This window comes from Schistocerca gregaria, chromosome 1, assembly GCF_023897955.1.
Source record: "Schistocerca gregaria isolate iqSchGreg1 chromosome 1, iqSchGreg1.2, whole genome shotgun sequence".
Taxonomy (NCBI): Eukaryota; Metazoa; Arthropoda; class Insecta; order Orthoptera; family Acrididae; genus Schistocerca; species Schistocerca gregaria.
Window position 1 is genome coordinate 640,471,856 of NC_064920.1, and position 15,195 is coordinate 640,487,050.

The 15,195-nt window shown below is 35.8% G+C and overlaps 1 protein-coding gene across 3 annotated transcripts in view; it reads right to left on the minus strand.

The window, feature by feature from the left end:
• Positions 1 to 2,021: 2,021 nt before the first annotated feature.
• LOC126360538 (retinoid-inducible serine carboxypeptidase-like) overlaps positions 2,022 to 15,195 on the minus strand; it is a 162,201-nt gene continuing 149,027 nt past the window's right edge. Inside the window, exons 9-10 of one of the 3 annotated variants that reach the window (XM_050007721.1) lie at positions 7,166 to 7,276; positions 2,022 to 2,062 (exon numbers count right to left, since the gene is read on the minus strand). In XM_050007721.1, the coding sequence (XP_049863678.1) occupies positions 7,214 to 7,276 (63 nt within the window). In that variant the 3' untranslated portion in view covers positions 2,022 to 2,062; positions 7,166 to 7,213. Of the gene's footprint in view, positions 2,063 to 6,306; positions 6,959 to 7,129; positions 7,277 to 15,195 lie in introns of those variants that run through there. The other 2 variants (XM_050007720.1, XM_050007719.1) reach the window with 2 other exon arrangements.

Consider the following 15,195-nt stretch of genomic DNA (forward strand, 5'->3'; position numbering starts at 1 on the left):
ATTCTATAATTTTTTATATGATTGGTGTGAGAGATGGGACAATAGTTATCAGGAGATGCTTTATCACATTTCTTATGAACAGGCATTACGTTAGCAATTTTTAAGCGATCTGGGAACATTCCTTCGTGTAGCACTTGATTGATGATTTTGGTTAGCGGCACTATAATTTATTTGTTTATTCTTTTTATTTGATGATTTGAATGTCAATAGAACTCTTTTGCTTTTGAGTTGCTAAATTTGACAATTGCTTCGATAACCTGTCTGCAGGATACATATGTCCAACAGAAGTTGTTGTGTTGTTTACTATCTAGACTGGTAGCAAAACTGCAGCTTTATTCGGATCTTCAGTGAGATTATTTTTTAAAATCCAAAACTGGTTAAGTGTTCATTTAAGCTGTCTGATTGAATTGAAGTGTTGTGTTTATTTTTGGAGCTTATCTCTGGTTTTATAACTTTCCATGCTGCTTTACACTTATTTGTCAAATTGAGTATATAATTGCCATTGGCTTTCCTCTTGGCTGCTCTAATTTCTGATCTATACACCCTTCTCACTGCTGTGTAAGATTCCTTCTCAGTTTGATTCTGTTGCAATGTGTCATAGTGCACCATCATTTCGCCCCCTATGTCTACACAGGAGAGACATGTACCAGTTTCTCAGTTCTTGAGGTTTATAACTCTGGTACTGCTTTTGATCTTTTCTGTGATATTTGGGAAAACATGGTTCAAGGGTTTCTACTAATAATTATAATTGTTGAATAATTGGCAGACATGTCATAAGTGAGTACTGCATCCCAGTTTATGTGATTAAGATTGGTTTTTAACTAATTCAATTTATGTTTATCGACTGGCCTAATTACTCTTCCTAGTTCAGTTGAAGAACTGTCTGTTTTTTATGGCGCCTAAGCCACAGCCCTGCATAATGTGATATCCCAAGGTTTACAGTATCAAATTCAGTTTTATTTGGTTGAAAGTTGCGTTTTACATTATCTAAGCAATCACCGAACCTGGTGATTCTGTCATTTAGACTGTAGAAGTTTAATGATCTTAATATGTCTAATAGGTGCTTCACATTTTTGGTCATATACCTAATATCTATGTCAATATCACCAAATATCAGAACTCTGCAATTTTTATACTCTAAGAGCTTATTAATTATTTTTCTAGATTTTTCTACGAGTGATTCTCTGTTACTACTAGGATAGTATACACTTACATACCTATTAGTTCTTGACTTGGTATAATTATTGCTGAGACTTCAAAAGCTGCTTTTATACATAGAAAACTCATATTTATCACTTCATATTCTACATTATTTGTTTCTTTGATGAAGATTGAAACACCACCATGCCTCAAATTTTTTTCCACAGTAACATGTTGATAATTAGTTTGATAAGGTACACTTAACTTAAGTTCACAGCGAATTAACCAGTGTTCATTTACTAGCAAAACATCACAATTTAATTTTTCCAACCAGTATTCCATTTCTGTGAGTTTATTTTTTAGTGACTCGATATTAATGTGCAAGAAAAACACACTTTTGCATTGCTGTCTGGCTGTTTGGAGACAAAATTCTTCACTATGGTCATCTGGCTGCCCCAAGTGAAATGCAAAGGAAATAAAAATCATGTACAATGCTTAAAAAATAAAACATTCCAAGAGTAAGACAAAAAGTTTTTCACGCATTACATTATTAAACAAGCTAGTATATTAGTTCTGACAGAAATGGTGACACTTTCAATCAATCGGTGAGGAATATGTTAAAAAAGAATATTCGACCGAATTTCTTGGCATGACACTTCATGCAGAGTTAAACTGGTCTAATCATGTACATGATATTTTCAAAAAGCTATCTACTATCAAATATGCCCTAACAAAACTGACACCTTTTTGTAACAGTACCACTCTGATTCAAATATATTTTGCTCTAATTGAATCCCATCTAAGCTACGTGATAGAGGTATGGCAATCCAGCAGTAAAGGTAATATGCAAAGTGTACTTATCCAATGAGGAAAGCCCTCACTATGCAGGCTTCCCAATATCTCCAAATTGCCCATTACAGAACTAAAAAAGAAATTAAAATTGTGGATCATAAGCAATCCTGTGTATTCAATAGATGAGTTTCTAGATTAAGTATGATCGTAAGATGTAAGACCATCTATCTAAGAATATATGAATCTCAGATCTTAGACTGTGTCACAAACTGTAAATATTTGAATCTCAGATATGAAGACTGTGTCACAAACTGTAAATTCATTAATCTATGTATTGCAATAGCATATTATTCTTATGTATACTCCATATATGCAACATCGTTCTCTCAAATAATTTTAGAAAAAAGTTGTGCAGATAATAATGCCAGCAATAACATGTAACTCTAGTAGGTAAGGCTCTGACTTATCCAGAAGACTGGAACAAAAAAATCTTTTTTTTTTGTAATCAGTTGATGCTGGATCAAAATAAATAAAAAAATGACTATCAAAGTCAATGATTACTTCCATACAGTGAGTGCAAACACTGCACCCGGTAATAAACAAGAACACAGAGGCATCAGATGTGTTAGATTTACTTGTCGGGAGACTGCAAGCACCATCAAAATACATTAGTATTAAAAATACAATGCTTGAGGAAATTAGAACTAATCAGGTCACTAAAAAGTAGCAATTCTGCTGACTGTGATGATGCTTCTAGCAGGCTATTAAATTCTTGCGCTTTCATAGGATGACTATTAAGGTGTCTTTTTAATCAAAGAATAACTTGGACATATTTGCTGACAGAATTTAATACTGTGTGTTAAGACTCGTACATAAAACTAGAGAGAAGCGAATCATTTCTCATTACAGACCCATTCATTCCTTCTAGTCTTTTCAAAAGTATTTAAGGAAGTGGCCTATAATATTAAAGCGACTGCTACACACGCCTATTGCTGTGGTCACATGCATTAGATATACATTCACACCGTCTGGAGATGCAGTTGCGGTGCATGTTGAGTGACTGTGTGGTGATAAATGAATGGCATCAAGCGCTAAGTTTGCGTCCGCAATTTGGAGCACTGTGTTAATATTTATTACTTATTCCTTGGAGCTATAAGTTAAGACTGGTCCTCAATAATACTGATTACAATATGCAACCACCTGCAGCATCGTGGCTGGCCACCATTTCTGTCACTTAATCCAGTTCTCTGGTTTGCATAGGTCAAGACCAGCTTTTGCTATGCCAGGATTACAGTGTTGATAATTAGATCAACAGTATGCTTCCAAAGTTCATGGTATAATCATGACTCCATTGGTAGAGAATGCCTATAAAAGGTTAAAGATTGAGCTTATTGATAGAGTCACAGACTCGCAGGAAGTCACAGGCGTCAGAAAACCTTTTCAGTACCTGCGTCACCTCTGCAGCCTCTGTAGTGCCTGACAATCTGCTGCACATTCTATGGTGCAGTCTCCTGCCAGCACAGGTAAAGACTGTTGCCGTGTCACAGACAGAGATTGTCCGAACTATGTCCCAGTGCCTATCCATCACCGACAGGGTACTAGGCCAGAAATATTTAACAGACATAGGGTAAGACATTAGTATCCTGCTCAGAGCATCACTGGGCTCTAGCAGACTGTCCAATGCATTTAGATTGTCCACCGCAAATAATTCAGCAACAGGGATGTGCTGCATGCAGCATACAGCAAGAAGATTTGAATTTTGGACTCCGCTATGAGTACACAAGGCAGTTTATTGTAGTGGATGTGGCCAAAGCAATTATTGGTGCTGATTGCCTATGTGACTACCAGGTCATGCTGGACGTAGCAAATGCCAACCTAGTAGACAATATTACTTGACTTATGGCCACTGCGTACCATCGTTATACCAGAATGTATGATGTGAAGGTCATTTAGGTTGCAGACAAGGAATACATTCCCCAATTCCCCAAACATAAGCCACAGCAAATTTTACGTGATATGGTCAACCAAATAAAAAGTGCTTGGAAGACTTTTAATATTGTAAATCAGTCTAATAAAGCATATGGAGGAAGTTATCTGTCTAGTGATGAGCCACCTGTGTCTTGCGGACAAGAAGATTGACTCCTGGACACTATACTGGTCCTCTGGGAACATAACATAACATGTTTAAACGCACTGTTATTTTGGGTGCAAAATTTACGAAAAAATGATTATTTCACTGTGATGTATATGAAAAGCAGTATTCATACTGCAGAGTAATCTGTTTGAGAACAATGAAACAACAGAAATAGATTACTGTGCTTGGAATCTTTGCACGAGAAAGACTTGAATGGTGACGTCTGTATCTTTTAACGCATTTGTGGTAAATATATGCTGTTATTTATAACCAGGCCACTTATTTCAGTAGTGGTAGCATCCCCACATGTGAGAAAATATAATTGTACATTTTTTCATAGATTATTAACGTGCGGTACAGCGCGAGTTGTAGTTTGTATTGTTGGCCGCAATTTGCAAGACGCAAATTCTTGTTCAAATTACTCCAATAATAAGTGATGTAATGCAATATGGAGGAGGGTTACAATTAATTTTTTGAGTGAACGTACTAAAGTAAAGTTAATTTCATTTATTTTGCCAAGAGTTGTTTCGATATTAAAATATTTTATTTATTTATTCATGCAGTGAATCTCTACAGATTGTGGGATGTCATCTGCATGTTACAAACACACACACACGCGCGCACACACACACACACACACACACACACACACACACACACACACACACACTGGTCGCACATATCTTCAAAATTTATTGTAATAGCACAATAAATTCGTTATATTTGATCTTGCTTTAGCACCAGTAGCAGTTTTTGCATATTATTTCCTTATGTCTGTTGTACTTCACATAGTTTAAGAATTCTGCCACTGAATAGAAGCAGTGATCTGATAACAGTGCCCTTAGGGATTTGTGAAACAGATAAAATGAAGAAATAACTTTAATTTTATGTGGCAGACTGATGTACATTTGTATTGCGCTATTTGTACTGGAGGTTTTAAAGTCCTTTCTGACTGAAGATGGAGTTTGTTTTTTTGCCTGGTATTATGTTCATGTACATTACGGTGTTTATTTATCTCTTTGATATTTTTCCTCACCTGTTTACAATTTTCTAGAATATAAATGCAGGGGAGAGCCGGCCGGTGTGGCCGAGCAGTTCTAGGCACTTCAGTCTGGAACAACGCGACTACTATGGTCACAGGTTTGAATCCTGCCTCAGGCATAGACGTGTGTGATGTCCTTAGGTTAGTTACGTTTAAGTCTTTCTAAGTTCTAAAGGACTGATGACCTCTGATGTTAAGTCCCATAGTGCTCAGAGCCATTTGAACCATTTTTTTCCATGGGAGAGAGGAGATGGAAGACTTCTGAAAGAGGGCCTACATGCATCAGTCTGTTTTCCATGGTGCATTGCTTATATAGCTCTTTTCTTGGTCAGAAAGATTACTGAACTAGCAGCTGTGCTATCCCAGTATATGCTTCCATACTATAGAATATTGTGGAACTGGGCAAAATATGCAATTCTAACAGTGTGGAAGCTTGCTTTTTGTGCAAGAAAGCATAGGCTGTAGCATACGTTTTTCAGTATTATATTCGTTTTTGTTATATGTGTCTGCCATTAAAATAGTTTTGAAGCCACATGCTTAAAAATTTCATTTCCAATGAGGGTGTAATTCCGATGACATTTATTGTCACAGAAGTGTTGCAGGCTTCCCCTTTCACACAGAAATTAAGCACAGTTGTTTTGGAAATGTTTATTATTAGTTTATTTTCTCCAAACCAGTCATTTAGCTGGTCTGTACTTTTATTTATGTTTTCTTGTAGCTGTGTTTTTTTTCCTTGTAATAAGGATGCTTGTGTCATCTGCGAACAAAACATTTAGCTGCAGTTCCATGCTTGCATCTACAGTAGGTCATTTATATACAGAAAGAAATGAATAGGCCTGAGAATGGATCCTTGAGGGACTCTAGATTTGATTATTCCTGCATTTGAATAATATGTTCTAGTGTCATCATTTAGTTCATATGTTATTACTACTTTTTGTTTTGGATTTTTCAGTTATGAGGAGAATCATTTTAATGCAGTGCCTCTAATGTCATACTTTTGGAGTTTTTCCAACAGGATTCTGTGCTCCAAAATGTCAAACTCTTTGCTTAGATCTAAGAAAATACCAGCAGCATTTTCTTTATTATCCAGTGCTCGTAGAGAATTTTGTAAGAAATTGTATTGTGATGGCCACTTAACTGATATCTTTTATTCATGCGACAAGATTTTCACAGTTAAGAAAGGTTGAAGCTTTAAATTAATAACAAGTGTACCAATCAAAAGGTGTTTCTTCAAATGAATCCACGAAAGTATAAATTATTATTCATGGGAAAAAACATCCATTTACAAACATGAGACATTTCTAATTGTTAAAGACTGAGGTGCTTCACACCAAGCTGATCCTAATTTATTTAACCCCATACAGACATTCCAAAGTGACTTATTCATCAGGCTCTTCAATACAGAGAGCCTTAACAATATCAAAAATAATAATACTCGCTAGCGATAAGAAGTTGAATTGAGTATGTTTTGCGTAGCCTTATGTGATCTGATGGTGTATGCATAGCCTTATGTGATCTGATGGCGTATTATTAACAGCATTAGTATACACACAAACATAGACACCGAAGCACATGAAAAAATCACTACATTGGTGCCCATATGGTGTGGTCAGAAGCACTTGTATGGGACAAGATAAAACATTTGAATTTTATTGTAATTTGTATTGTATTTTCTTTCATATACAACATGGCATACAACAACGAGGGTACAAATTGATCGCCAAGACAATGAGCTGAGAGAAGTTGTTGCTAATAAAATCCTGAGCAATGCTGTAGAACTGCATAACGTCCAAGGTAAGGATATGGTGGCACAAAACCCAAAGCTTCAAGAATAAATGTATTAAGTATCTCTGGAAGCAAGCAGTAAGTGAAATTAAATTTTTGCATTTTCAAAATTGCTTCTTGTTTAGACACAATTGGCAGTGATGCCTGGGAAAGGTACTTTTGTAATCTATCATCATAGAGTAGGAAGCAGTAGTGGGAATGATGTTTATATGTTTTATATATTTATCATGAAAATTTTATTGTGAATCACTAACAATACACATTAGACCTACCCAAGAAATTAAACTAATTTCAGAGCAGTTCTTCTTTCTTGACTGTTTTTACTCATACTGAGTGACATCTTTCAACACCCAAAGTGCACCATCAGGATTGTCAGTTGGAACCTAAAATGAAGAAATAAAGATTATAAATTATTCTGAAGAATGGTTTCATCTAATACGGTAGAAAAATTACAAAGAAAAATGATTTTAAGAGAGTACAATAATAAGATTAGTTAACAGTATCTGAACAACAAACATCAGTTATCAATAGTTGTACTGTTTTATGCTACTTTCCAGCTCTTCCAGTTTTGTGTTGATTTCATTTCTACATTTTGTTGTCCTTAGTAACTTCAGTAATTTATTTTACTTGTAATATTTGACTGTAATTTTCCCTTTTGTTGTTCCTTCCAGTGTTGAATCAATAATTATTGGATGCATTAGCTAATGAACTATTAACAGATGCATTCAGTTATACTACATGAATACACAAGTAATAAACTCCACATTAGCAGACCATTTTGCAATCACAATAGACGTAAATATAAAGACTAGTGATTCACTGCAGAAGATGTGGGAGATGAGAAGGCAGAACTAACCACATAACATAAATCTGCTAAAAAAGATAGAGGCAGAAAACTGGGAAACAATATTTGCAGCTAAAGATGCAAACACCAAATGGAACCAGTTTTTTTCTTTATTCAATTATTATTATGATGTTACATGTCCTGTTAGTAAAAGGCTTGTCAAACAGCAACAAAAAAGAAAAGCTGGGTGACTAGAGAAGCAATCCATGCCATATATAATCTGAGAGTGTATTATGACCTCTCCAAACAAAAAAATACTGAGGCCTACAACACACTGTATAAAAAAAAGAAAGAGTACTGTAGTTTTATCAGAGAAACTAAAGCATCATTCATCAGGATGTCTATAGATCAGGGAAAGAACTACTCAAAAGGTTTATGGACATTCATTAATGAAGAGAGAGGAAAAGTAACAAATTGGGCAGAGGACATCTGCCCACTGATGAGTGGGAAAAGCAACGCAAACCCTCTAGAAGTAGCCAATACTTTTAACAGATATTATATTACTGTAGCAGACGAATTAATAAGTCAAAATAAAACAAATGCAATAAGTAAATTGTTAAACCCCCACATACAAATCATACTATGGTTTTCATACCTACAACAGATACAGAAGTGTCAAACCTAATAAAACAACTTAAAATTAATCATTCATTGGGCTTGGATGGTGTCACATCACATCTCATAATGGAATGCAGAGAATGTATATTAAAACCATTGACACGCATGCTGAATGCTGCGATAGAAGAAGGTATATTTCCAGATTCACTGAAAGTAAGTAAAGTGAAGCCAATATTTAAGAAGGGGAACAGGGATGAATTAGCAAATTACAGGCCAATATCATTGATCTCAACATTTGCTAAAATCTATGAAATGATAATAAAGAATAGAATTGTAAGTTTTATAACAAAGTACAGTATACTGCATTCATCACAACATGGTTTCAGAGAAGGGAAGTCAACAAAAACAGCATCAACAGATATAATTGAGCACATTCTTAATTTACTTGACAGGCAACAAAAGACTTGTGGGATCTTTATGGACCTATCTAAGGCATTTGATTGTGTGAACCACTCAAAATTAATGATGAAATTATATAAGTATGGAATTAGAGGAAAATGCTATGACATACTTAAATCATACATTACAAATAGGAAACAATGCACAGAAATCAGACATACTAGTGGGGGGAAATATAACAAACTACAGATCAGAATTACAAACAAGTAAACACGGTGTGCCGCAAGGGTCAGTGCTTGGGCCAATACTATTTATACTCTATGTAAATGACTTCCCTGGCTACATCAATCAGACACTTATAATGTATGCTGATGACACAACAATCATTTACACAGCAGACACAAAGGAGGAGCTTGAGAAGGAAGCACTCCTGACTATCGAAAATGCAAATAAATATTTAATGCAAAACAACCTGTTTATGAACCAGTCTAAAACAATGAATGTAGTATTTCAGACCAAACATAGTGAAAATTATAATATAGATGTTAATATAAATGGAAAGACTATTAAAGAAGTAACAAGCACAAATTTTCTAGGAACTATAATAGACAAACATTTGGCATGGGGGGAGCACATAGATGCACTGTGTAAAAAAATAAACAAACAGATCTTCATCATGCATAAAACAGCTAAGACTGTGAATGATAAAGTCCTCAGATCAATGTATTATGGACTTGTCTTCCCACATTTGTCTTATTCAGTTCATATATGGGGAAGTGCACAAGCTGGCTACCTAAAAGGAATATTCACAATTCAGAAAAGGGCAGTGAGATGCATTGCAAAAATACCACCAAGACAGACCTGTAAGCAAGCTTTTGTACACTATAATATTATGACAGAATATTCATTGTACATATACCAAAGCATAATGGCGGTAAGGCCAAGTGATAAACACCTCCTAAATAAAGATGTTCACAAACACAGTACGAGAGAAAATAAAAATTACTACATTATGAACAGAAATCTGAAACTGTTTATGACTGCCCCAGTAGAAGCAGGTAAAAGTTATTTTAATAAACTCCCCAAAATCATTAAAAAAGAAACGGACCTAAAATGTTTTAAAAACCATTTGAAACTATATCTCACAGAGAAATGTATATACAGTTTGAGTGAATACTAAGATGGTGTTTAAATATGTTATATCATCACTGACATGTACCTTTAAAAATTATAATTTCTGTATGTTGTTTGGATTTGTGTGTACATATAATGTGAAACATGTAATACCTTTGTATGATTATGGACTATTTCTGTTTAATTCTTTGTTTCATTTATATATAATGAAATCAAGTTTGATGTTAATAGCCTATTGTATGACACACCCAATACTCTCAGCTGGAGTCCATGGACAAAGAATAAATAAATAAATAATATCCCATGGATCTCAAAGAAACGAGTCTCTGGGATATGGAAATTTGTAAAGGATGCCAGTTTCACTAAAATACAATATAACAAAATGACTTAACTTTAAGAAGACCTGTAATATTACAGTGTTGACACTACTTATAAAGTAAGAGATTAATTTTAAAATTTGTGTTAAGACAATCTTCACTAAAGTAAAAGGAGTTTGATAAGGGACAGATCCATGGCTGTTATGTCATTGTTAAACATTACAGTGACCCTTGTGATTGCCAGTCTTCACTGTTATTTATTCTTACCTCTATTTTGAGCATTTCATAATCCAACTGTTAAATGGAATAATTTGAACAATAGAATACGAGAATACTACTACCATGAGCTTGTCATAGTTATACAGATATTTGTCTGTTGTGTAATCTGGACAACACTAGTACTCATTTGAAGTTTGGAATAGAGTCTGTATTATGCCTGGTTGCATGTTTTCATTTATGTTATTTAATTGACAGTGACAATTGCAAAAACTGTAATTTGTAACTGAAATTGTTGTAAGTGGTAATGGTCTAGTTCTCCAACATATAATACTTAATCCTCTCTTACACATTATTTACAGTACATTTGATATACTCTGGTAGGCTGCTGAATACACGTGTATCCATGTATCTGTGCGTTACTGTGCAGTGCCTAAATATTGACCAGATTGTCTCCTTATCCAGACTACATACTAGCAAATGATTTCTATGGAAACAGTTATAAAAATGGAGGCACCATGTAGGAATTACCTGAATTGGATGGAAATTGGTAGATATGATGTACCTGAATGGATGGAGATATGATAAAAAAGAAGGAAGGAGGATTCATTCAAGAGAAAGACCTTCTCATATTGAGCAAGTCAATAATGCATTGGGTCCACCTCTGACCCTTATCCAAGCAGTTAGCTGGTTTGGTATCAATGGATAAGAGATGTTGAATGTCCTCCTGGTGGATATTATGCCAGATTCTGTCCAACTGGCATGTTAGATGATCAAAATTCAAGGTGATTGGAGAGCTGTAACCACAATGCTCCAAACATTCTCAGTTGGGGGAGTGATCCAGTGACCTTATTGGCCAGGGTAGGATTAGCCAAGCATTAAGACAAGCAGTAGAAATTCTTACCATGTAGGGATGGGCTTTATCTTGCTGAAATGTAAGCCCAGGATGGCTTGCCATGAAGGGCAACAAAACGGAGCACAGAACGTTGGTGATATACCATTGTGCTGTAATGGTGCCGCAGATGACAATCAGAGGGTCCCTGCTATGGAATGAAATTTCCATCCATCTGTCACTCCTCGTTGTCTGACCATATTGGGAGTGCAAGTCAGGCTGCAATCAGTTTCCAGGTCGAATTTGCCCAATCCCACTGCAGGAGGGCTTGTTGGTGTACAGAGGCCAATGGTAGTCAGTGCAAGGTATGCCATTAGCTCAGGCCCCTTTCTGTGAGCACAAGTTTCACATTGGATCAATGAATGATGGATCCAGGCTCTGAGTGGCCTCTCAGATAAATGGCCGATACTCATGTTCTGTTGTCTCCATAGGTAGACCATTTTGTTCTTGTCACTGTGTCTGGCCGTGGTTCACCCATTCATGCCAAAATCATTGAGTAGTGGCATTGCTCCTATTCAAATGCAGTGTGATTTTCTGATTGCTCCAACTGGCTTTTCTGAGTCCAGCTATGTAGTGTTTCTCAATTGCTGACATTCATTGGAAAGGAGGCATATCAAACAGAAAACTATAGATGAATTGCCTTATTATCTGGTTTTAGTAAAATAACACAAAAAGTAATGTATAAGAGGATAATGAAATTTTTAGACAAAAACAAAAACTCACTGATATTGAATTCCTCAAGGGTCCATACTTGGGTCAATCCTTTTTCTCTTGTATATAAATGATATAAACCTAACCATCAGATCACAAACAATTACTTTTTGTTTTGCAGAAGACACAAGCATGCTTATTACAGGAAACCCTCCAAGTGAACACTGCAGCACAACTAAATGGTTGGTTCCTAAACATCTGTTTCATAGGTGATGGATACAACATCAGTGTGACAATAAAAACTACATCTTCCTTGGAAACATAGTTTTCAGGAAAATGCTTCAGAATGACTTCAAATGTCATACACACATAATCAAAATAAATGGAACACTAAATAAAATATGTTACAATCCATGTTTACTGTCTGTTAAAAACAAGTAGTCACACTGTCTAAATTGTCTGCTTTGCACAAAACCACAGCATTCTACTATACGGAATTATGTTCTGGGGTAAAGAAACCTACTAGTTGAGACATTCAGTTGACTCAGAAAAGAACTGTAGAAGCAATGTATGAAGTTCAGCAAACAGATTCTTGCAAAACCCTCTTTCAAAAGTTGCCAATCCTCCCTCTTCCCTGTATGTGTATACTAGAAATTTATAAAAATATCTTCTTTTATAATCTTGCTCCTTTCAAAGGTTTCACAATTTGTGCAAAGAATGAGAACTTTAATGGTGATGTGTGGAAGGGTAAGATTACATAGTGCAAGCTCTTTTACCAATAAAAGCTAAAAATTCATATATTTCCTGAAAGTATGCTGTTTATGTATTTTATGTCAAGTGTGTGAGTGTTTATGTTGTATCCCACAATCTCGAAATATTTTTTGGATTTGGATGAGTAAATAAAGTCTAAATTAATAGAGTCGGACTCATCTCTGTAGTTATAGAAGACTTTAGAGAAGTTGTCTTTAGCCATAAAACTATCTTTTTATCCAAACGTTGGTCAACCGAATGACCGCTTAACCGAATTGTGTACTTGCTTGCACCTGTTACTCTCCCACCCTACCGTCCATCATCCCCCTCACACCCAAACCAAGTTTCACACAGTAGTCGCTGCACTGAGCCCTAATGGGCCCTTCACAAGGCGCTGCTCACCAGCCAAGCCGCCAGTCGCTGTGTTTCAACAATGAGCACACTTCTGTCGGCTTGGCACTGGCACTAGAAATAGTTGTTCACAGCAACAGATGCACCAGCTTAGAGTTGAGGTGTGCCGCTCCATGCAGTTTGAAGGATTTCGCGCCCACAAGAAGAGCTTCTCATGATGCAAATAGTCGCCTTCTGTTCTCTGTTGCGACCACTTGTGTGCCGCTGCGTAAAGAAGTGTACTTGACAATACAAAATGCTTAAACGTAAACGTGTTGTCCTTTCTATGAGGGACAAGTACGAGATTATTACTATATATTCCTACTAGAGTTGTCTTTATATGTTACTTTGTAATACTCAAATAGATGCCTGTTTTATGAATAAATTTACAGTACAGTACTTCTTTTTTGGCAAATAAAGATGTACAGTTTGATTGTCTGAACAAACCAGTTTTCCGAACACCCATGTCCCCCAATTAACTCAGATAATCAACGCACTATTGTATGTGTAAAGTGATGAATATATTAAAAATATCTCAATTTTGAAAATATTACTCACTAAGACAAATTTTGTTATAACATGATACAGTAACTCAATAGAATGTAACCATGTAGAATAAATGATGCTCTGAATTTTTATGTTGTCTGTAACAGTATTTATGTATGCTGCAACATAGCTGAACCAAGTCATTTCATTAATTTTTAACTTGGGTTTGTAGTCAAGGTTGTGAACTAAACTTAAGTGGAGGTTCTTTTTTTGTCTGCCCAGTTTATTACTGCTGGGAATTTAGGTTTCTTAACTACTGCACTTGATGTTGAGGATTGTGGCTACCCACCACATGCCACATTGACCAACCCTGCCACCTGGACACGGGCTATTATGTTTCTCTTATGGTTTTTGTTTTTTCTTAAGCAACATTTGTACTTTGATTAATCATATATATGATTTAGGTTATAGGAAATTATAACAACTATTTTTTTTAAGAAAAGGAAAAAAATAGAAGATTGGATAGAGTATAGAATAGAGGTTTGTCCCACCACCTTGCCATCTGGAGGAAAAATACTCAGAATGTTTCATGAATTCCTTGGCATCAGGTTGCCTTTAAATTCATATTTTACTTTGTTTATCCTAAATGTTGTAGGGCAACAGTGTTGATGTGTATAGTTGCAATATGTACAAGGGTTGCCCAGAAAGTAATGTACTGCATTTTTTTTTTTCTCAGCCAAAAACAATGCTACAAATTCGAACTATTACGTATGTATTATTTGTAGTCTCTTTGGTAGGCATGCCAAGTTTCTGTCACTTCTGACAGATAGCATAGCTGCAGGACAGTTTCAAAATGGTGTATGTAAGAGATGTACATTACAAGCAAGATGCCATCATTGAATTTCTCACTGCAGAGAAAGAAACTGTGGGGAATATTCACATACATTTGTGCAAAGTCTACGGAACATTTTCTGTTGACAGATACAGTTAGTCACTGGAAACGAAGGGTGAGGTCATCAGAAGGCAGTTCAGTGGAGCTCCACGATTTGCAGCAATCAGTGAGACCATCCACGGCTGTCACACCTGACATGTTGCAGCGAGCTGATGTTATCATTCGCAAGGACAGATTAAAGGATGTCATTCATGGAAGACATTTTGAGGATAATGAGGAGGTGATTCACACAGAGAAGCACTGGCTCCGCCACTAGGACATGGATTGGTACCGACAGGACATACACGCCCTTGTTTCATGCTGAAGGAAGGCCATAGAATGGGATGGAGATTACGTGAAGAAATAGGGTGTTTATACAAAGCACCATTCTTTCATGTGTGTAATTCTCATTCTGTTCAATAAGGAATTGTTCAAGAAAAAATGCATTGCTTTACTTTCTGGGGAACCCTCATATAATGTTAAGTGGATTATGTTTACAATTACTAATATCTAAATTTAATATATACATCAATGTACAGCTCAGAAGTGACACTGGCACAGTAACTTGTCATTACCTATATCCAGCATACTGAACAAACAAAAATATGTTTCAAGAGAGAGAAACTGTTACTCTTTCAGGCAGCCACTGAGAGGGAATAAAAGCAAACACATGAAATAAAACATTCCAGACCCATTGGCATGGAATCAAGAAACCTTACACTACACACTAAAAA